Genomic DNA, 23,390 nt, shown 5'->3' with positions numbered 1-23,390 from the left:
ACAATTAACCGTTCCCTGCCCCTCGCCTGGGCTGGGCCTGAGCTCTCGGGAGCATCCGACCGGGAGCATCCCTCCTCCCGCAGCAGCCAGGGCTTTGGTGCCATTGATGCTCCTGCAACACACACACACACACAAAAAAGCCACTTCTCCCTTTTGCTTATTCCCCGTAAAGTTCAGCGGTGCAAACAGCAGGGAAATTAGGCGACAAAGCCCGGTGGTGGGCTAATAAATCGTATCGCCTATCTGCACTCCGATGGCTGCAAAGAGCCTGTCAAACTTTAAACAGCCTGCAAATTTCTAAAATTGTATGGTTCTTGGTGTTATAAAGGTCAGCCATCTGTTGAAATGTTCATGCTACAGTTAATTTAACCTTTCTTCTTCCACTCCCCTCCCCTGACTCAAACATATTTCACGGGACGTAGAAAGGATCGCCTAAGTCACAGCAGTTGGCTCTCCTCTTCCACGAGGAGCTACCCACAGAAGACACATTTTTGGCTAGGGCAGACTACAGAAACAAACAAAAAAAAGATGTGGTGGGAAGAAGCAGCATGTTACCCACAAGACAACCAAAACCCACGGGGAGCTGGGACTACAGGTGACATTTGGGAGCGAACTCCTCAGGGCCTGGAAGCTGCACACAACATCCAGGTGCAGCAGAAGACCTCCAGTGTGCTTTCTGCCCGTCCCTCCCAACCTCTGCTTGGTCCTGCAGGGCTCCTGGAAAAACTAGGGAGTGTTACGATGTCCCACTCTAAAAGGTCATCTCCCAACACGGAGAGCTTCCACGTGAAACACAGCTGGTCTCAGTCACATGTATTTCTAATGAAATTGTTTGCTTCAAGATATATATATATATATATATAAATATATATTTGTAAATATTTATATGTATGTTTAAAGTAAAAATACCTGGAGTTGCTCAGCAAGCATGGCCAACCCAAGGCTTACATGGAGACAACTGGGCTTGAGCTGTGTAGGATATGAAGAGAGATGACACAAAACAACCAAATTCTGCTGTTTGGCATCCTTTCACAGGCAGGGTTATTGTGTCTTCTCCTCTATTCCTTGTAATAGAATATATATATATATATATATATATATATAATATAACTCATATATATATCTGAGTTCTGATCAAACTGAAGAACAAAGGAGACAGCGAGACAGAGCCAAAACACGTTATGTTCAGGAAGAGACCAAGCCGGGGTAGGGGAAGCTTGTGAAAGCGGATGGCTGATAAGGGGTTGGCCTTCTGCAACCACCAAATGCTCTCGAAATGCCTCTGGAAGGGAGTGGCCAACGTGCTTCAGAGCATGGGGAGCGCCACCCATCAGGTCCTGTCTGGCACCAGGGAGAAGGTAATATGTGCATCCTAAATACCTCCGGCTCTAGGCTGGAACGACGGCTTCAAAGGAGGCAGGGCGACACTCGCCTTTACTGCGTGCCATTTTGAAACGGTGGGAGCTGGAACGAGGTTTTCATAGAGATATTTGGATAAAATTCTGTGCAGTAGAGACATTGTGCTGAACTACCTACTGGGTTAAACGCAGCTGAGTTCGGGTGGAGAAAAGTGCCCCCACACTGGCTTGAAAACCCAGCCAGGAACAGGTGCGAATATTTGGTATTGCAGGTGGCTTAATGTGGGGGAACGACGATGAATGAATTACCTAGAAATATTGACATTCATCATTTCCTAACACCTCCAGCTTAAAACCTAGCGAAAGCTCAGCGGCCTGACCTTTGGGATGAATGTAAAAGCACTGCTACAGCACCAAAACAAAATATTTTCCTGCTTTTAAAAGTCAACAGGACCTGTATAATTTGAAGAATGGTAGCCTAGGGGAATTGGTTTCACTGCAAAACTGTTTAGGCAGCTGCCATTAGTTTAAAAGCCCATTTTTGTTTAATGACTGCAGTTTCACATGCTCCCACTGCCATGCATCATAACTGTTGTCCCTAAACCATAGATTTATGAAAGCATCTAGCAGCATCATTGTACTCAGGAGTCTGCTGACATTCCCATTATTAAACCACTTCTTGCAGGTTTTCACTTGCATTTAGGCATAATAAACCCGGGATCCTGCCTGGGCAGGGAGGAATGGGCGCTGCCGTGGAGGAGGATGCCCCCCTGCTCCCACCACACCACGGGGTGCTGGGGGCTCCAGGCAGAGCCCTCCCCACCCCGACCACCTCGCAGAGCACGGGAGGCTGCAGGGAGAAGGGTGCTTGAGAGGCAGGGAGAAATAAAATCAAAATTTACCTTTGTTTAGCTAGAAATAGAATGACTCTCTTGCTAGGGAGGGAGTTTGGGAAGGATGGAGAACGTAACGCCTACCGTCCTGTTAGGGTAGGGTGCAGAGAAAGCATTCGGCTGGAGGGGAATGCAACCGCAGAGTTTGTAGCTGTCTGGAAACAAGCGAAGAGCCAGCCAGCCTGGAAAATCAAACTCTTTCCCTTAGAGATCCTGCCTATGATCTTTAAAAGCACGCTGACTCAAGAGGACAATCTGCAGTCATTTTGGAGGTACTCTACAAAATTCAGCGTTTAGTACCTGCCTGCCTTGAAACATCTTTTGTACACGCTATCATCCCTCGGTCCTCCATTCAGCTGTCATTTTGCAGGTAAATTCATCTCCCACTATCCTTGTAGTGGAGAACGGGGACCACTCAATCCTCTTACCTGACTGTCGGAGTCAGGAGCGGAGTCTGTCAAACACATCTGGTCAAACTTAGAACAAAAACAACCAAAACCCAAACCCAAGCAGAATAAAAAGAAAAAGCTCTTGTCCTCAGATTCAAAATCCTTAGAAAACACACAAGCTCAGTGAAGGTCCCCTAGGATATTCTGGAAACAATCTGTTCAAGGTTTTGAATTCTGAGGTTTCCATCTTCATACTCTTGCATTTCTATATCTATTGTGCTCCTTGATAGGGAGTTAAAATACTTCATTATAATACAGAGAGAAGGCATTTTAACCTTGAAGGAGATTTCAGAACAAACTGCCTTCATGATTCAAGTCTAAGTGATCAGAACTAGATAATTACCTATTCTGGTGTGCAGGCAGTAATGGTACATAACAAACAATGAACCATGATGCACACCACTTAATACATGCCTGAGTACTGACATGGCATGAAATAATCTAATGATGGTAAATCCCTAATGTGAAATTTCCCCGACAAATGACAAAAAAATGACATTTTTTTCCTAAATGAATTTTCTGGCATTTCACAAGAAAATGCCAAGTCATATTTCCCCCCTGAAAGTTCAAGAATGACCAAATTCTTTTTTGTGTGTGTGTGTAAAATGAGAACGTCCCAACTCTTTTGCAGGATCAGAGGCACCACCCTGGACCTGCAGGCCGGTCCCCTTCCAGCTCTCTGCCCCGATGCTACATCCCAGACCACAACCACATCCCGCCAAGGGGCCAGCAAGCGCCGTTGTTTTCCCTGGCACTCGCACCCCGCCAGTGTCCGCCTCCAGCCCCACCTTGGAAAGGGCACGGCAATCCTCCAGCTGAAATAACCACGGCCAGGAAACTTGCAAAAATAGGTTCTATTTTGATTGCTGAGAGGCAATTAGAGGGAGGAGGAAACACTGTCCCACTTCACTCGTACAAAGTCATACGGACTGCAGCGTGGCACCCAACAAACGCTCTGCTGGAGCTTCTCCAGGGCATCATGCAGGGGAGCAGAGATGTCCTGACCCCACACCAGTCGGTGGTGGTTTAAGAGAGGGGGAGAAAAAAGCCCAAAACATACAGTTTGTAAAGCGATGGAGGCCAAGCCCCTGGCTGCAGCAGGAATGCAGCAACGAAGCTGCAGCAAAATGCTGAGACCCGTGGGTCTGTGTGTGGTTAGCTAGCTAGATGGTTAACTTTGCTACTGAAACACTTAAGTACAGCTGAAATACACATTAAAGGCGAAAGGGGTACAAGGAACAGGGTGGGTGTTATTCATTTTGAAGAGATAAATACATTAGACAGATCAAAACCTCTCTATATAGGATGGGGTTTTCAGCCTTCACTTCAAAAAAACCTTTCAATTAGCGTTAAGAAACTTCCCCCCGCCTTCGAGCCTCGCTGTTCTCAAACCCAGCATGCATCCCGAGTCAAAATTATTCACGTTATTTTCTTAGGGCAAAATCGACAGTTTATGTTCATCCACCCTAAACGGCGTCAAAGAGATCGCTGTTAGCAGGAACAGGGCTGAAAGACTTTGGAAGAAATGCTCCGCTGGAAAACCTACAGCATCTTCACAACCTCCAAGTGCTAGACACGCCTTACAACGGGCGTGCTGCATTGCCCACAGTGAGCTGCGGAGCCCTGCAGCCACCCTGGCTATTTTTTTTTCCTGTGTATGGTACCGATTAGGTAGTTACTGAAAGGACAGGCACTTCTGTACCCCTGAGAATTGAAGAGAAAGCTGTAAAACTTCCCATTGCTATGTATCTGCTTCACTGCAGATGAAGGCTTGAAGGAGGTAGAAATGCTTGCAAAACGTGGCACTAAGGGACAAGGTTTAGGGACGGGGCTCGGCCGGTCAGGCTGACGGTTGGAAGCGATGATCCTGAAGGTCTTTTGCAGCCTGGATGGGTCTATGACTTTTTAATGGGCTGGAGTCCTGCACGCACCTACGCGTGCATATCCTTGCTGAACTAAGCCAGCTCTCCTAAGCCAGCCCTAAGGCACCAGCGGTTCGGGCGGCAGGGACACCGCGGTGGCGTCCGTCTGTCCGTCTGAGGCTCAGGAACCCGGCCGGACAGACGTGCTGCCCGTAGACAGCTCCCTCAGGCTAACCTCAACGGCACGGCACGCGTTCACATCTGCGCTACGATAGCCATCGGGCCGCGGCTGGGTGACAAGCAGGAGGCGAGCGAGGGAAGGAGCCACCGAATTTTGGCACACTCTGCCGAGAGGGGCAGGGCCTGATCCCAGCAAGGCAGAGGGGTGCGGGTGCCGCCGTCCACGGGAGGTCTCTCTCGCTTGCTGGAATTAGCCAGCCAGCCCTGCGAGCGCTCAGCCCCCCCAAACCCGCGACAACCCCTCGGTGCAGAGCCGTGGTTGCCCAAGTAACTCCAGCCAGCTGCCAAAAATCCCATTGCCAGGCGCCTCGTGCCTCCACAGACCCGCTCCTGCCACCCAGCAAAGGGCGCCTCCTCCCTGAAAAGAACAACTCGGGCAGGTCTGCGTCGATTGCTCCTTGCACATCTTGGCAATCGATGCCTTTTCCCAGGAAGGGCCATGAGCCAGAACAGCCTCATGTTTTATTCCGAGCCTGGCCAGCTTGGTTGGGGCCACAGGAAAATTAAAAATTTAACGATGCACTGTAAAGGAAGAAATAATCATAATAATAAAAAGAAAGATGTGCTGAGCTCATGACTAATCTTTGCAGCTCTCGGTACGGGCAGGATTTGTACAGCCATGTTGATTTTTTATAAAAATAGTAAATCGTATTACCCCCATGCTGCAAGACCAAAGATTCGCAATGATACCTTAATACAGATTAAATAAAAATAGCACTACCTGAGTCAATCTGAGGATGATAATGCTTCGTAATCCCGCACTATTAGAGGATGAACATTTGTATAGTAGTGAATCAACATGAGATGCTTGCATTAGGAGACGCTCGTTTTCCCTGGCTGTATAGCAACATTTCTACAAAGTGCAGAAGGCAGGTGGTGGTCGTAGGAGGCACAGCACACAGCGGGGAAAACAGCGCTATTATAGGATAACCCAAGCCCTGCACCCCACTATCTTCCAGTTCTGAAATCCTGGCTAGTGACTCACATTCTTAAAAGCAAGCCTGCTTTTAAATTTTCCCCATCGCTGTAAGGAATTGACTGAAAAGTTTGATTTTCAGGATTTCTCGCAAACTGGGCAGCCATGAAGCCCGTGTGCACTCAGACAGACGATTCATTCATAAAAGCAAAACCAGATGAACAGCAGTGCTGCACATTCATTCTGTTTTTTTTAAATATCCCTGAATGAGCAAACAGCATGTATGGTAAGCAAATAGGCAATACAGCACTGAAATGCCCCAGCAGTGAAAATACTAATATAAAACCGCTTTATAATAAAAACTTAGAAGACAAGAAAGCCTCAAATACCAGTTTTTAAAGCTGGTTACAGGAAAAGGAGCAAAATGTAAGCTTTGATTAGTGACACATTTTAAACCATAATAAATTCTTCTTAATTGCTTTGTTACTTAAGAGACGCATACAAGGTACTTCACTTGCTATTGTGCTCCCCATCTGTGCTTTTTTAAGACAGGTTTTCCAGTTCATTGCACTTTTTTTTTTCCTTGCTGCAGCGTATTGGTATGTACAATAGACACCTTGCAGACTCCCCCAGAGGGTTTTATCAGACTGGGGAAAGGTAAGAGAACAAGGTAATGCTGTTGAAAGGTCTCTCCCCAACAGGATTTGAGTCCTCAGACCAGCGAGCTTTTCAAGGCTGTAACACAGAGGATGCCCAGAGAAAGTGGGAAACAGCCACAGTTTCCTCATCACCCCTGCAGGCTCCCTCCTCTACCGTCCTGGTGCTCCAGCATGCGGATGTCCAAGTGATGGAGGAGGTCCTGGTGATGGAGGAGGTCTCGGTGAGGGAGATCTCACATGCCAACAGGAGAGGGGTCAGCCCAGCCAGGACGTGGGGAGGTGCCCATGGTCCTGCACTCCTATATGTGCAGGAGTATTCCCAAAACCACCCGAGCACCAACTGCAAGAGTACTCACTGATTTCCATCACAAGCCATAGGTGGTCCTGAGGCACCTCCATGAGCCCTCAGTGCTTCATGAGATCTCCTGCTCGATGGGAGCCACCTTCCCTCGGAAACAAAGCTTGCACAGGTTTCAGCTCGTTTCAGTTTAAAAATAAAATATTTCTCAAAGTTCAATAGCACAGATCTTTGGCTGCAAAAAAATTCAGTTCCCTACTTTAGGATTCAAGTCCTGACATCCCAGCAGTACATACTGATGCTGGTCTGGAGCATGGAGCCCTGATTCGGACCCATGCCCGTGAAAGCAACAGGCAGCTTTGTCTGCGCCTCACCCCATCCCACACCCATCCTCCCACTCCTGCACACATCTCTGCTCCCCCTTTGCTGCCACCCCACAAAAAAGCGTGTGGCTTTAGCCACCAAGTCCATGCCCTGACCGGGGAAGAAGATATCCGTGCAGAGGACACCCAGTGGCACCACCACACTGCCACCCCAGCTGCCACCCAGGACCAGAGCTACTCTCACTGCATCATCACACCTTCAGCCTCCTGGCACAGCCACCAGGGCCACGAGGGTGCCAATTCTGCCGTCCTGCCCACAGCGGCCCCAATTCGGGCACATCTCCCATCACGTGCAGTTTCCGCTGGCCAGGGCAGCCAGCGCGCCTGTGCCCCGAGCTGCTTATCTGCTTACAGGCAGCACTACAGCTAAGTAGCTTGCTCCATCAGAGCCCGCAGTACCCCATCAGGAGAGCACCGAAGAGTGTGTTGTCCCCACCCTGGATGAGGCCACTGCACTCAAGCACCCAGCTGAAGATGAGGGTGCACCTTGAGCCTCCCAACACCCACCCGAGTGGCTCCTGTGGGCACCCTGCCCTCCAAGAGTGCTCAGCATGGGTGAAATCCAAGCTACTTCAAGCACTTTTGTATTTTTCATGATGCTCACCTTGCCCTGCAGCCACCCCCGTGCCACAGATAGCACACTGCATTTGAAAACTGCCCAGCAGGCTCAGCACCAACCTACCTTCAGTCCTGCCTCTCCATCTCTCCCACACACTAAACAGGAACCAACACCACCATAAACCCCATACAGAAACTGTGACACGCAGTACAATTACCTTAATATTGCTACAGATCATTTAAATTCCCAAATTGGAACAAAGGACCTCTCTGAACTTGAAAAGGCAAGGACAAACACGGACCACCAAAGCAGCAAAACCGTGATGCACAAACACCCAACACCTCCACGTTCTGTTTGCAGAAGTCCAAGTTTCACCCCAACACCACAGGGCTTTCATGCCTTTGAGAGCACTGCCAAAGGGACTACACGGGAGAAAAACCATTCACTCTGGTAAGTCTATTTTAGAGTATTAGCAAGTTTTTTTTACTTACAACCTATTTAAGTGCTACCTGAAACAACAACAGAAGAAAATCCAATTGCAAGTGCAATTTAAACCGACAGCTGGAAATTACCTGGCCTTTAAACGTACGGTGTTACAGTCACCAGCCCCATGCTCGCCTCTGCCCTCGGGAAGAGAGTTTGATTCATCTCTCAACATCTCAGAAAGATCAACTGATGATTCAGGTCCCAATATAGCAATTATTAGTACAAATAGTGTGCAGGTTTATAATAAAGATTCACGGCAGCTGCAGGGGTGGGGGAAGAGGAGAGGTTCATAAGCTATTACTCACATGAACATTTGCAAAAGGCGCATGGGATTCATAACCTGGCCCTCAAAGACTCGCGTTGTATGGATGTACACCTTAGTAGGACTGTCTGGGGGTTAACGGAGCTCTCATTATATAGAAAACGTAGATAATACCATTTATTAAGTAAGGGATACTTTTGTTGATGAGAGATGTAATTGATAACGAATACACTGGAGGGAGAATTAAACTAATGTAAGCATTTTCTGGCCAAAATGAAGGCATACTTAAGGTGGACACGCGCTCAGTACAGCGTACCACTCCCCAGCACCCCCCCGACACATTTCAGCCATACGCTGTACGGACACCTCAAATTAACCTGGGATCATCTGTTTCGAAAGGCACCTTATCTATGGTGTTAAATATGTTAATAATGTTAAATACATTTATTTAAAAGATGGAGAAGTCCATTAAAGGCTTTGGGCACTCAACTGTGGTTCATTAGTCAGTCTGAACGCACAAGAGCTCTAATAGCTTGTATCCTGTGCACTAGGGAAATGCAACTAAAGAATAAACTTCCTGAGCAATTAATGTCTAATGATATCATTTTGTTAATCTCATTGGAAAGAATCTAGAATCGAAAGAGGAAACAGAGTGCGTATTTCTCCAGAAACAACAAAAACAGCCTGCAAAGGGTGCTGCGGCCTGGCGGGCAGCGCCCGGAAGAGACCGGCTCCACAGGGAGCAGAGCCCGCGCTGATCAACGTCGGTGTCCAAGCTGGGTCGCTGGCTGTAATGCCACAACACCAGTGTTTCTGATCAATCTTACGCTCCTGCAGCCCCTGACTGATTTAATGTTTCATTTACTTACAAATAAGAACCTAATGAAGTGCATACAAATGCAAGCCTTGGGTACCGGCCAGAGCAGAACCCGTCACACGCAGCAGAGATTAGCCCGAGTTATGCAGGTCATCTGAACCTCTGGAAACTGCATTCCTTTGGATTAACGCAGATGGTCAGAACAAAAGGAGAAAAAAAAAAACAAGCAGGTTGTTCTCTCAGATGGAAAACACTGCCCCACTGGGCTGTGTGGGCTTTCAGTACAAAATGCAGCATCATTACTACAGGTTTTCCCTCCTGAAGTCAGATACATTTTACATTTTCTTAAGCATTTGACTAATCAAGTCTCAGGAAGTCCATTCTGGCACAAAGGTAACGTTTCACAGATGGATGGCAACCCCACACTCAGAGATCAGCCTGCCAGCTCTAACGGGCAGCACAGGCTCAGATAATGCAAACTCCTGCACCAGCTGCCCAACCAACAAAGGCCAACGCTTTATATTTTCTGTCATTCCCATTTAACGCGTGCCTTGAAAGGAGCAGGGTCTGGAAAGTACTCACCACCTATCTTGGAACCTCTTCAGAGAAAGTCCGCAGGGCTCGATTGCCTGAAAGGAGAAAACACAAAGCAAACATACTTTATGTTAGTTTTCTTCTAAGTAACGACCTTCCATCTCTTACCCTATTCTCTCCAGACCAATTTTCCCTGCTGAAAAATAAATCAGAATTTGTCTAAACATGCAAAAGCTCTGGTTCAATTTTTTCTCTAAACTGAGCAACAACTGCAACTTTACCACCTGCATTTGCATTTTAGTATTTGTCCTGAAAAATGCACAGATTTCACTCAAATTTGGACAGCAAACTCTCCTGGCATTCAAAAATCTGCCAAAACCATCCTGCCTGCCTAACATCTTTTTGTAAAACTCACAGAACACGGAACTCATCTTTCTGTAAAACCCATCTTTCAAAATAGGCAAGAATCATCTTCCGATTATATCAAAATGCCACAGTGGAAAGGTTTGCTTGGCTTATGCCTCAAAACACTGTTGTGCCAAGATCTGAAAACAGGAGAAAAAGAACTGAAATATGAGGAAGCCCATTTCAGGATTTCTACAGCCATTAAGCACTGCTCTAAAAGGGTAGGAATCAATTCTCTATCAGTTGAGCATGCTTCCTGAAAAAGCAGAGTATAATAATTTGCATCCCTTCAGCATCTGCCAGCTACGAATGCTGTGGTTCATCGGCACTTAAGAAGTCACAGAGAAGAGCACCAGGAGTGAGCTCACCCGCTCCTGCGATTCGTAATCTCCCAAAGTCTGTGGATCAGGCAACCAAAAACAAGTGACTCGCTTCAATTCCCACAGAGCCATCCACGATTTCCCCCACTGCTCATCTCCTCCAGCCTGATGCCTCCAGACACAACACACCTCTGTCTTTCCTGTGAGACCCTTGTCTGACCCAGCAACCCCACAACTTCTGCCAAAAATACCCTGCTGGGCTTGGGACCCTACTTCTGGATGCTCCACTCCACCCCTAAGTAACACATTTGGTCTACCCAATGCAAAACCCCTGCCACAGAGACCCAAAAAATCAACAAAGCCTTCTTCTTCAACAGTGTGCCATCCCTACAAGTAGGAATTCCTTCATTTTGCGGTACCATTACCCCTTCTACAGACATGGGGCAGAGGTTTCATATTTGCCCCCTTGCAGCAGTCTCCTACGTACTTCAAACCCGTTGTGCCATTCCCTGGTCTTCTCCCCAGACCATACAAACCCACTCCTTCCCAGTTTTCCTTTTGGGTCCCGTTCTTACTCTCTTAGTTCATATTCTGGTTTTGTCCGAAGCTGGTTGACAATCTAACCCCCTCTCCCACATTCTGGTAACCTCCCCTAGTTTGACACCACCTGTTGAGTCTCCACCATACCGTACCAAAAGCATCAGTTATAATGCTGATAAATATACCGACCCAAGCCACGAGGTCCACCTCTGCAAACCCCTACCCAACGCCTGTCTCAGCTTGACCACATACCAGAGCAAAGCCTGGAGTGTAAGTAGCACACTTTCTTTGCACCAACCATAAGGCAAAAGGCTCACCATTTTTTTTCTCCCGTAGCTTCCTTTTGACAATATCAGAGCAGTGGCAAAAACCCAAGTAGGATCAAAGCACATCGTATCATCTGCTCTCCCGCTATCCACACAACCAGTTACCCTGCTGTAGAAGGCAATTAGCATGTCTGACATGATTTGTTCCAGACTAATCCATGCTGACTGTTACTCATAAGCACCCAGAAGATGCTTAGGTAGGAAATAATTTATTAACTTCCAGGAAAATCCTGTGATAAAAATCAGGCTGCACTGTAATTCCATCTCCGCCTTTTTAAAAAATGCAGCACTGTATTTTTGCTTTCTCATAGTTATGGGAACCTCACAAATTCTCTTCAGGTCTTCAGAAATAGTCACCACGAAGAAATTGAAAAGCACTGAAGCCAAGCGGCCTGTTAAAATCAGGCTCTTTCCACAAATCATGAGAAAGAGACAATTGGCACGGCTGCGAGGTCAGAGCATCCTGCTGGACCAGGGGCCACCAGCCACCCTTTGGACGTGCCCTCTGGCCCCATCACTGGTGGTGCTGGTTGACCAGCTTCTACTTAAGACCCAACCCTCCTACACATGTCCTTCTAGCAGCTGGAGGATTATATTATATACAAACCCTTCCCTACGGGCTAGAGAATCTGGAAGGAATAATAATAATAATAATAATAAACCTTATAATAAATGTGAGTGCTTCTTAAATGGTTCTTTTCCTATTTTATGCCGGTATCTTCCCCTTTCTGTGCAGATGTTAACTCCATCAGTCTTCTGCTCACAGGAAGGAAGATCAGGACTTCACAAAAGTTTCTATTGCTCTTGAGATGGCCAGGCAGGCACTCACAAATGTTGCACGCTGGCAGCAATACAAGCATTTAAATAAAGAATTCTAGCTTCAACATCTTAGGAAGAAAACCTACTATCCCCATTTTTTACCAGAATGGATGTTAAAATCACTGCAAGCTGCTGACCCAATGAAACCCAATGGAAAGGCAACATAAGAACTGGACCAGGTCACTGGCAGAAGAGGAGACACAACCCAGAAGCACTTCTTATTTCTCTTCTGTGGTGCTGGTACAAAGTACCGTGCCTTCCCCCTGCATGTCACATTCAACAGACCTTATGGAATAGTGCACCAAGACTGTTTGGCTGCATTTATATGTTCAAAAGAAATACCATTTTCCAGCCCTTACCTACATTTTTGCATTCCAAAGACTTCGGGGGGGGGAAAAAAAAAAAGGCTGCTTATAATCACCCAAAACCTTTGTTCCAGCCTGGTGGAGTAGAGGCTAACTGCCCAACACATGTTAATCTCTGTGTTAACAACACAAGAAGTATTTAAATCCACTGCCAATTAAAAGTAAGGTATAATTGAATTAGCAGAAGCAACTTATGGCAGAAATTCAATTACAAAGCAGAATTAAAGGAAGAGATGTCAGTAACTTTTGGAGGCTGGGCAGGAAGAGGCGAGTGCATCCATCTACTATTTTCAGAGCTGTCAGGAGAAAGCTTAAGGAGGAGGAGACACAGAATCACAGAATCACAGAGCGGTTTGGGTTGGAAGGGACCTTAAAGCCCATCTAATTCCAACCCCCTGCCATGGGCAGGGACACCTCCCACCACACCAGGCTGCCCAAAGCCCCATCCAGCCTGCAGTCATCCACCTGAGCCGTCTCCTGCAGTGCGCTCGGACTTGCCTTAGCTTGCACCAACACGGCTGTACACACCTTTTTTTTTCCTTTTGGCCTCAAGTTTCCAAGTTGAATTTGACCTTTTTCCATTCCTTCATTTCTCAGACATTATATACGGAGCAGGTTTCTTTCTACACAACGGAGAAGCCTCAAGTGTTGTGGGTACTTCTCCTCCTCTAATGGCCACCCTCTCACCCTGCTCGGTTGGAATTTCCCCTCATTTCCCTCAGCCTGATGTTGTTCTTGATTAATCTCAGTGCCGATCGTTGACGATGCCCACCCACACCTCCAAAGTTCAGCTTTCATAACTGCATTAAGAAAAATCAATACTGATATTAACGTTGCCCTGTTTGTGGACGGTGTCACCTGCCTGCAAATAGCCATGGAAATAACCCCCGGCACTGTGCTGTTAGCAGTGCTCCCGTACTTACAATTTCTTTTTCAACCGGAATCTGCTGTTTTATTAAAACGTGTTGTGTTATTTTTCCTCTTTTTACAGTGTGAGGAAACTCTCAGAGGGCTCTATCCGCCAGGTTGCTTTGTTTTCTTTGACGCCCGTAGATCAAATAAGAGGAGTCAGTCACTTCCCCCTGTCTGTCGGAGGATTTTCGCTCCCCAGGCTCATTTCCAACCCACCTAAATCCCGGGGATCACTCACACTGCTCACAGTACTCACAGCTCCCAGCTGGCCTGCTGCAGGCTGATTCTCCTTGGCTCCTGGGCAGGTTTTGCAGCCCGTACCGAGCTCCAGGCTGCTACCGCTACAGATTTAGGCTCATTTAAAAGCTAATTCAGGAGTTCTCTCCAATATCCTGCCCTGACTGTGGTGCGGATATACCTCAGTCTGTATGTCCCCTGAGGGGCTGGTACTGCTCAGAGGAATTTCCGTTGTGTTTCAGCAGACTGAAGCGCCGTCCCTCCTTCCTCCGCTTCGGATGCTGCTACCGGCACCTCTCCCATCACCACTCCACCTAAACTGTGTGCTTGCAACAGCCCCACAAGAGCACTACAATGGAAAATTGATATATGGAGACCCGGCAGCATCCCCTGGCGCACCGCAGGAGCGTATGGTTAAGTTGGAGGTTGAATTTCACTCCTTAAAGCCCAGCCACAAGCCCACCAGTCCTGGCAGCAGAGAGTACATGGGTCCCATCCCTGTTTCAGCCTTCACCATGACCATACCACCAGTGCATCTCAACTTGCACACACCAACCTGGGTACATACACCGAGGCAAACACCATCCCACAACCCAAAACTTCTCAGTGAAAGCTCCCCACGGTCACTGCAGCTGAGCACAGCTTTTCGGAAGGCGGATCCGAGCCAGACGGCAGGCAGAGCACGAAGGAAACCCCAAGCACCGCGTGCAGCAGGCAGCGGCAATGGGGAGGAGAACAAAACGTTCCTTGTGTGCTCTCCTCGTGCACCTACCGCCTGAGCAGGCCTGGCTTCCCAGGCTACTTTGATTTCTCATGCTGTAAAGCAGCCTGCGTCTTCAGATGTCCACCTCCTGCTAGCTCTCTCCCTTCAGGCCTTCTCCCTCTGCGGATGATTTGGACAGCTTTCCAACCCACATTTGTGCCACCTGCAGCACCTTGCAGCATCACCAGTACCCACAGCTGCCCACGGAGCCATCCTGAGACTGCTTGGTGAACTTACAGTGGTGGGGTGAAAGCCAGGTGCACCTCTCAGCAGAGAAGGCAGACAAGAAACGTGAATGTTGTATCGCTAAAAACAACAGGGGGAGTGGGGCTGCTGGGCTTGGAGGTGTCATCTCTGCCCTGGCACGCTGCTTTGCTTGGGTTTCCTTGGGCATTCGGGTACACTGGGTGAGCCAACAAGCCCTGACAGCGTGGCAAGTTGTCTACCTGTGTGCTTAGATGCCAGCTCTCCAGGTGAGGACAGGACCCACCTCTCTGTCTGGAAGACCTTGCCTGCGGCTCGTGCTCCAACTCCAGCAGGAGCACCATGCCTCACTGTGAAACACCGCAGCTGGGAGCACAGCGGTCACAAAAGTCCTGTGAGGTGACCCCATCCATCACCTTCATTTTTATTGTGAAGTTTTAATAGCCCAAGCCACCCAACCACGCTCCACTGCACGTCTGCTGTGCTGGAGTACTCTTAACAGCGCAGGCACTTCCCATATAAACCAAAAAGCTTGCACCTAAATTGGTAGAAAACGAGGTCTGGTGTGAGTTACTGTTGTTCCACCTCCAAAAAGCCACGCTCCGAGCATCCTCGAAGGTTTATTTATTGAACACAGCTGCACTGGAGTGGTTAAAGCGTGGGGTGAAGAACAGCCTGAAGTGTGCGCTGCAAGAATCTTATCTCCGGCTGATGCTATCGCAACACAAACAATTGCCCGTGCCAGGCTCAGTAGGACGACAGGGGAACCAAGGAAAACAGAAAGCCCATGCAAAGGGAAAACCTGCATGCCAACAGACTGCACAGCACCACAGTAATCTCACCAGAGGCAGCTGCAATTCCCCTGGCTCAGAGGAGTTTTGCTCACTTCAACCAAAAGATGAAGATTGCATGTTTGTGTTAGGCGTCATATTTAGCTCGCTTACATCCTGCCAAGGTCAACGCTCACAAGTTGGCCACCAAGGATGACTGTACCCACTCCACAGCAATGAGGATGCCATACAAATACCTCTCCAAGTCATCGAGTAATCAGTATTTGCAGCCCTTAGCCCAGTTTCATGCAAGAAAAACTATTCAGCTTATTAAACACATCCTGAACTTGCTTTCCACACAAGCAACACAAAGGAAAGCACAACGGCATACGGAAGCTTTACAAATTCAAAGGCAAGGAAGGCTTTCAGGGCAGCACCAGAGCTAAGACTGGAAGCCAAGCTGGGTAAGTTGATGTTATCGTGTATTTGCTTCCCAAAGTAAGTTGTGTAAGTTCACAAACTGCACTCAATTCCCAGAGAAGCTGCGTGCATATAAAAGGAGGGAAGGAACGTATGGAAATTCTAATACTCTACTGCGACTAAACACATTGAATTTTATTAAATCTAATTTAAAGCGTCAGAACAAGATAAATTATTTGCAATTAAATATTTTTCTCTTTCTGAGCTGCAGAGTTTCTTTCCTTTCTTTTTTCCCCCCCAAAAAACACTACTGACAGATGCCACACACTGCCTGGTCGTGCTTGGACACAAGTGATCAGCCGACAACTAAAAAGGATGTAGGCAGCTGGGGACAGAACAGTGCCAACTATTCAATTATCTACCCTATTTCCTCTTTTCAACTTTTTCCCAATACAGTTAACAGAATTATGTCACTGCACATTCATTGCCCGGGAAGTTTATCTCCGTCTTCCCCTTTCAGTCTTGCTTTTCATTTGCATTTCCCTTCTTCACAGGATGCTCTAAACTAAACATTATATTCAAGTTACACTATACAGACTTGGGAGGAATGGAGAAAATAGGGGAGGTCATGGGAAGGGAGGTAGCTGCTTAGCAAATCTTATTTTAGCAGACACACGGGGCACAGTGTCAACTGAGTTTTATTAAAGGAGATTGCAAATTTGCATCAGCTAAGATATTGGGTGAAGAGATGCAACGCAGCAGTAGTTGAAAGAGTTCAGAAAGTTTCCAAGGACTGAATGAAGCACAAATTTATTCAAAAAACAAATTACAATGATCGATGCTGTTATGGTACAGGTGTGGTGCTGCATATAACCTTAACCGCCTCTGCATACTCAGGCTATTTTATGCTACATAAAAATGCAGATTCCCTGCACTCTCCAGTTGTGGAATACGCAGCTGAGTTTAAATTGGGCTCATCACAAACTAGTGCTCCTGGACAGATCATTTGTTCATTTTAAAAATTATACATTCTTGCCTTTATAATTACAAGGGGAAAACCACCTTGAAAGCAAAGCAAAAACCAGAGGCACCGGTGGCTCGCTAACCCTCCAGAGAGCCAGAAAAGCAGCTTTAAGAACAGAACTTGCTGTACACTTCCATCATGGCCTTACAGACTGTAAAACATCAATGTGAGGATGAGGCCGAAGGGTTTCTCTGCTTGTCTGCTGCCCTCACCCCACGGCACACCTCGGCACAGGCTGTCCCACCTCCCGGTGCCTTGTTTGGGGACGTGGAGATGGGGCTCACGCAGCCGGGTGATGCCCTTCCCAAGAGCCATGGGGACACGCAGGTGACAGCACTGAAGTCCCCTATCTTCGTACTGGGGAGATTTGGTGTGATCCATGATTTGGTGGGATCTCACTGAGGGAGATTTGGTGGGAGCCATGACCTGCATGAAGCCTGGCACCTGATGGGAGACCACCTTGAAGTCTGTGCTTTGGGACGTGTCAACACTGCCGCTCTGGTTGGGTATTTTTTTCGCTGCATCCACTTCTGACTGATGTTCAGAAACCTTGTGGCCAAGCTCAGGTTTGAACTGAGCCTAACAGCAGTAAGCAGGAGCCTGCTGTCCCTCTGGCACAACGCTGACAGCGCGGTGAGCTTGGAAAAGTGACAGTGGAGGAGAGGGACCAGCACGGTCCCCAGCAGCACAAGGAGGAGAGCAATGCCGGGGCACAGGGTGATGGGAGGACTTGCTCCTTCTCCACCAGCTACAGCAGCAGCTCCTCCACACAGGGTAGTGGGGCCCTGGGCAGCTGGCATGGGATAAAAAGTGTGCAGTGGTAACAGATGGGTACCTCAGCCCTTCACATCCTGCATCATAGAATCATAGAACTATCCGTGTTAGAAAAGACCTTTAATTTCATCAAGTCAAACCATCAACCTGACCTACCGAGTCCCATCACTAAATCCTGTGCCACATCCATATATCTCTTGAGTACCTCCGGGCATGGGGACTCCACCACTTCCTCGCGCAGTCCCTTCCAATGCTTCACCACCCTCTCCGTAAAGAAATTCTTATTAATGTCCAAACTAAACACCCCTGGTGCAACTTGAGACCATCTTGACAAGCTTCAACCAGAAGCCACAGGCTTCTCACAAACACCATCATACACCCAGGTGGCAGCGAGCCCTGTGCCCGCTCCCGTAGGTTTTCTGGGAGGGAGACTCCCCATGCAAAGGACAAGAGATGGAGAGCACAATCGCATGGAGAGCAAGGGGAACAGTGCTACCCTTGGAGATACTTAGAGGCCACTGATGCTTTATATTTCCATATAATGGCTGTTACGCCAGCACACACTCTGGTTAAATGCCCCCGAGGAGACATACTAACTAGGCCAGCCTATATGCATACAGCTCAACCTGCAGTAGAACAAGAATAGAACTTTTTGAAATGCTTTCGTGAACCCCTGGAGCAAGTAATGTGGAGCATTTTTGCGAGAAACGTGCCTCCCCACCATTCTGCCAGGAGAGTCCCCACCCCGTCAATTCCTGAGAACCCAACAGGACCACAACAGTCTTCAGCGATGGGCAGTCATCTCCTGCAAAGTCTCCTCTGCTCCTCCTGGCTGAGCAGTGAGAGACTCTTGGGATCAGAGATGCTCCTTCCCAAACAGGGAAAGAACTCGGCTGCTGGAAAGTGACCGGGCAGCTGTCGCTGGTTGCCACCTGAGCAGGAGGAGGAAGGCTCCCCAGGGGCACCAGCCTGACCACACAAGCCAGCCCACAGCTCCTGGGCATCCCTGCAGCGATGAGATGGGGTCTGAGGGACAAATTCAAACTGGACAGCAGTCTTCCCTTACTTTGTGTATCGCCTGAGAGACGTGCAGCTCTTAGGAACAGCGTTAGGGCCACATTTAGGGACGAACGCCGTTTTAAGATGCACGCCAATATCAGAACAGAAAGTTGTGACTGGAGTCTACAGAGCTCACTCTCATTTGCTTTCAGACCATCACCACAACTCCAATTACCCTCAGCTGGAATGAAATCCAATTTCCATTTAAAAATAAATAAGTAAAAACCCTCTGATCCACCTCCTGACAACCGCGGAGAGCCCCGGCCTGGCCCGGCCTGGTGCCGAGGAGCGCGTCCTTCCTTCCCCGTGGGCCATCAAAGCTCTTGCCCGTGCCCGACGGCCTGTGCACGGCTCCCCGTGGCCACCAAAGGCCCAGCCCTGGCCAGCCCCAGCTCCCCCACCAACGAGCAGCACCAGAGCCAACATGAACGAGTTGGCCAGCTGCAGAAGACCTTCCCACCTCGGTGGGTTTACTCCACATCAAGCCTAAGCCACGGGGAACGAGACTCCTCACTTTTGCCATGGGATTTGGGGAATTAAGGCTCCTTACGTACGCCTTGCAGTGCCAGCCTTGGTTTGTTACCCCTCCTCACTGCACTCCTCTGCTGGATGTAACCACCAAGGCCTTCCTGCACACAGACAGCAGAGAGGGTTGACACAGGCACATGCTCCTTCCCATTTACAGGGTGCTGGCTTTCGAGGACTGGTCACAAAAAGGTGACCGAAGTATCTGCATTTCCAACCCCTTTTTTATTTTGTGGAAGTGCTTTTTTTTTAAAATAAACCCCTACACAAAGGATCATCGGTTTTCTGGAAAGCTCCTCAGCATCGCTCTGAAGCAAACCTGACATGTATTAACTCAAGAGCGATAAAACTCAGCCCAGCAAAAATCAAAGCCGTGCCTAATCACCGAGAGCCTTTTATGCTGATTCCACTTTCTTCTTCCCTCTCCTCCGAGCAGCAACTGTAGCCATCTCTTCACAAGAGCATTACATGGGCAGATACCAAGGAGAGGAAACTAAAACCAAGCGGTGGCACAAACAGAGGGATATTAACCATTCCAGAAGACACTCAGACTGGGAGCTGGAGGCAACAGCAGGAGCAAAAGCCCCAGCTTGCTCCAGGCTGGCCCTGTGGCCACTCTGCAGGGAGGATTTGGAAACGAAGCTGCCTGCGATGCTGCCTGGACAGGCAGCTCCTTCCAGGCGGCTGCTCCCAAGCCAGAGTTTTAAGCTGCTGAGTTCCCTTCAGCTCTGGTGAAGGGGATAAAGGGTTTTCCAGTGTCTTCTAATATATTTAACAGATGTCGCTTCTAGGCCCTTTCCGAAGCACCGTGAAGTGTGCTTGCTCTCTGCTTGCTTTCTTTCGAGCGCACATTTAATAATTAAGCTCCGTGCAGCTGGCTGTGCGTGCACAACGTCCTCCCTGCTGACTCCCACTCCCCTCTCGCACGCACGCACGCAGCTCCTTCAATCAGCCCCAAACTGCTCCCCGGCCTCCAAGCTGAAGTTTGCTTCGCTCCCCCAGGACAAGCTTTCTTCTACGACACACAAAATGAGACCTTTCGAGAAACACCATTTACCTGCCAGAAAAAAAAAAAAAAAGCCTGGATAAATAGATAAAGCAAAGGATGCCCTGCCAGTGCGAACTGCTCCGGCGGTGGCTAGCCGCAGCACGACCAGCAGCAGCAAGCTCTCTCCCTTCGCACAACGGGAGCGCTGCCAAGAAGAGAGAATCCTGCTCACAATGCCCTTTAGAAAAAAAAAAATAGGGAAAAAAAGCCTGCCACCTCGGAGCAATGAAAAGCATCCATTCCGCGCAGACACGCCGGGCTGTGTGGGGCAGAGGTGAATTAGAAGCACGCCTCGCAGCACCCCCGTGCCGCCCGCTCCTGGCCCCCAGCTGGCTTTCTTTCCTCACCCTCCTCCCACCTCTGCCACCCCCACCTATGCTAAAATGACTTTGCAGGAGCCACGTGCTGACTTCCAAGCATCAGCAAGACGTATTTCCTCAGCCCATGCCCAAGCTACACTATCCATCACAGTCAAAAGCAATGCTCGTAATTCCTTCAGAACACGAGTGTTTGGCATTTGCACAAGAGCACACACGTACTCACTCCCTCTCCCCCGGCGTTCACTACGAAATGTTTCCTGCACTTCCACTGGTGGGAATTATGTTCCCGATGCTGGCATGCTGCATGGCTGGGGAATCAAAAACAAACACCTTTGCCACTCTGACTAGTACGCGGGTTAGATAAACACATTGTCTGAAACAAAAACACAATCAAATTGCAAAAGCAGATGCCTGTGTTCGGCCGTGGCTCCTGGCACACCCATCAGGATCTCGGTACGCCTCATTTCCAGCAAGCATCTCCGTAGGTGCAAACCATGCTGCTGATATTCAGCCTCCCACCCTCAAAGTCTCCAGACGTCCCTGTCACCCAGATCCAGTGTTCTCCAACACGGACAGAGTTTTGAAGGCTTGCCATCAACCTCAAACACCTTTCTGAAGATGTTAAGACGACAGCAACCAAAATACTGGCAAGTGTCCATTTATCTGGCTGCACCATTTCCCATTCAGCCAGCCTTATCCCCTTTGGAAAGACTGGGCAGAAAAGAGGGCCTCCTAAAATTGTATTTGTAAAAATCACCCCAAAAAATCAAAGGTCTCAAAAGATGGCATATTAACTGTATGCTACTACAGCTCATCTAAGTTTTGGTCCTGCTTTTTTCCCCGGACAGATTTGAAGTAGACTATGTTGCTCAAAATAAGTAGTGCGATCATCGGGAAAAACGATTGAGTGTGCAAGAGAAGAGAAAAGCCGACCAGGTTGTACCTGGCATCCTTTGCACAAAATATTGCCAGTGCAGGTTTTCTCAACGAACAGAAACCACCAAGGAGAATTCATTAAACTCCTTGCTTCTTTCTTTGACTTTAAAAAGAAACACCCCTCCCGGGCGTGTGGATTGAATAGCCACAAAGCACCATTTGCCAGCTCTTCCGCCCTGGTTATCCCCGCGTACCTACAAACCCACTACGCTAATTACAAGCAGCATTTCTTACTGATAATGGCGTATTTCATGCAATGCGGTCCAGGAGAAGTGCAGTATTTCTCAGATTACGAGCTGGATCCGGCCTCTAGGCTCCTGCCTTCTAATTCCAGCACGGACAAGGCAAGGGAATGCATAATTCATCGCGTGGTGGATCCTACGGATCTCCAAGTCATTGACACTGAACTTCCAGAAAGCTAACGCTTCCGGGAGATTCGGCTGAAGAATTTAGTCTCCTCACTGCTAAAAGAAGCAGGAGCTCCTTCGTGGAGTATTTGGCCCCCTTGTTTAAAGATTCATGATGACTTTGCCACTGGAGCGTGACAATAGGCAGATATTTATCTGGGAAAGTCAAGAAATGCAGAAATCAATGAGTTAATTAGTAGGTTAGCAGAACACAACCGACCCGTGAAGGCTTTTATTCACCAAAAGGCTGATAAGGTGAAGATAATTGTTTGCATTTGTTATACTCTCGGGGCTGGTAGAGGATTATTGGAACGACGGAAATTTCAGACATTGATTTAAAACATTTTCTGCTCATTAAAGCTAAAACCCAACGATTTCGCAAGAGCAAATCCTCCCGAAACCAATGGCGTAGGATCCCACACAATACAGTCAACATGAGCTACGATAAATCACCTCTTGCCAACAGAAATTAACTTCGGTTTGAGTTAAGCCCCACGAAGATACTCAAGTTGGGCACTGCAACTATTTTCTAACACAGACAGTGAACGCAGAAACGGGTCCCACACACAAACACTATGGGAAGCATACTAGGAAGAAGAGAAAAAAACATATTAAAAAAAAGAAGTCTGTTTTTCTTAAATTCACTGGAAAACATATTGCATTTGTTACTGGTTCTGACCTAAGAGTCATGTCTGAAGGGAAGACCAGCCGCTCTGCAAGAGTGAGCGATCCTCTTCCCGTGAGTATCAGTGCATCTCGCACGCACAGACAGCACAACCTCATTCCTTAAAGCCTCATGTCACTACAAGCAAGAAAAGAAGCCTATAATATAGAATTTTAAATTAGATCGCCCACTTGGTCTACCAGCATTCCTGTCTCACTCGAGGCAACGCAATCAGCACTGAAAAGAGTATTGTCTTGCTTGGAAAACACAATAAATCATGCTGCGTGAACACTTTTAATCGCAACCACTTCTAATCACAGATCGCATGCTTCTTTTTTTTTTTTCCTTTTTATAGAGTCGTGCCCCCGAATTTGGGCAGCAGGAGCTGCCCGATGCCGAGCTGCCTGCCCTGACAGCCCGAGCAGAGATGCTCCTCTAGGCTGACAAGTTACGAGCATCCAGCTGTAGCAGTGAATCCCCCCCGCTACAGCTGGACGAATTCTTCCCAACGCTGCCTCCATCGCCTCCCCGAACAGACGAAGCCGTGCCAACAAAAAGCACTTTTTTGGCTGGCACAGCTGACACCAGAGCAGAGCTGCTGCCAGCATTGCGACACCCGTCCTATAGTGGCACCCCCCACCCCCCCGGGTTTCCTACAGTTATACGCAGAGACCAACATTGCATTTAGGGCAAAAACAAAGAGAAGAAAACAGGTGGCGCAAAGAGGCAACGGGCTGGCCGGTATCTCTCCATCTAACCTCAGCGAAGCTGTGGATGGATTACCTCCCTTTTTTCCGAGCCTCACAGCTCGGGGTGGAACCAAAGGCAGCCAGCTG

General features: G+C 48.2%; 1 protein-coding gene across 5 annotated transcripts in view; it reads right to left on the bottom strand.

Moving 5' to 3' along the window:
• The window catches only part of HPCAL1 (hippocalcin like 1), a 58,547-nt gene that overhangs the window by 32,028 nt on the left and 3,129 nt on the right, over positions 1–23,390 (bottom strand). For all 5 annotated transcript variants that reach the window (XM_080586031.1, XM_080586030.1, XM_080586033.1 and 2 more), the window contains exon 2: positions 9,765–9,811. In XM_080586031.1, coding sequence (XP_080442157.1) covers positions 9,768–9,811 — 44 coding nt within the window. In that variant the 3' untranslated portion in view covers positions 9,765–9,767. The remainder of the gene's footprint in view (positions 1–9,764; positions 9,812–23,390) is intronic.

Source organism: Anser brachyrhynchus, assembly GCF_964034855.1.
Source record: "Anser brachyrhynchus genome assembly, chromosome: 3".
In the NCBI taxonomy this organism is placed as follows: Eukaryota; Metazoa; Chordata; class Aves; order Anseriformes; family Anatidae; genus Anser; species Anser brachyrhynchus.
The sequence above is the reverse complement of the archived record's forward strand: the minus strand, read 5'-3'. Positions and strand labels throughout refer to the sequence as shown.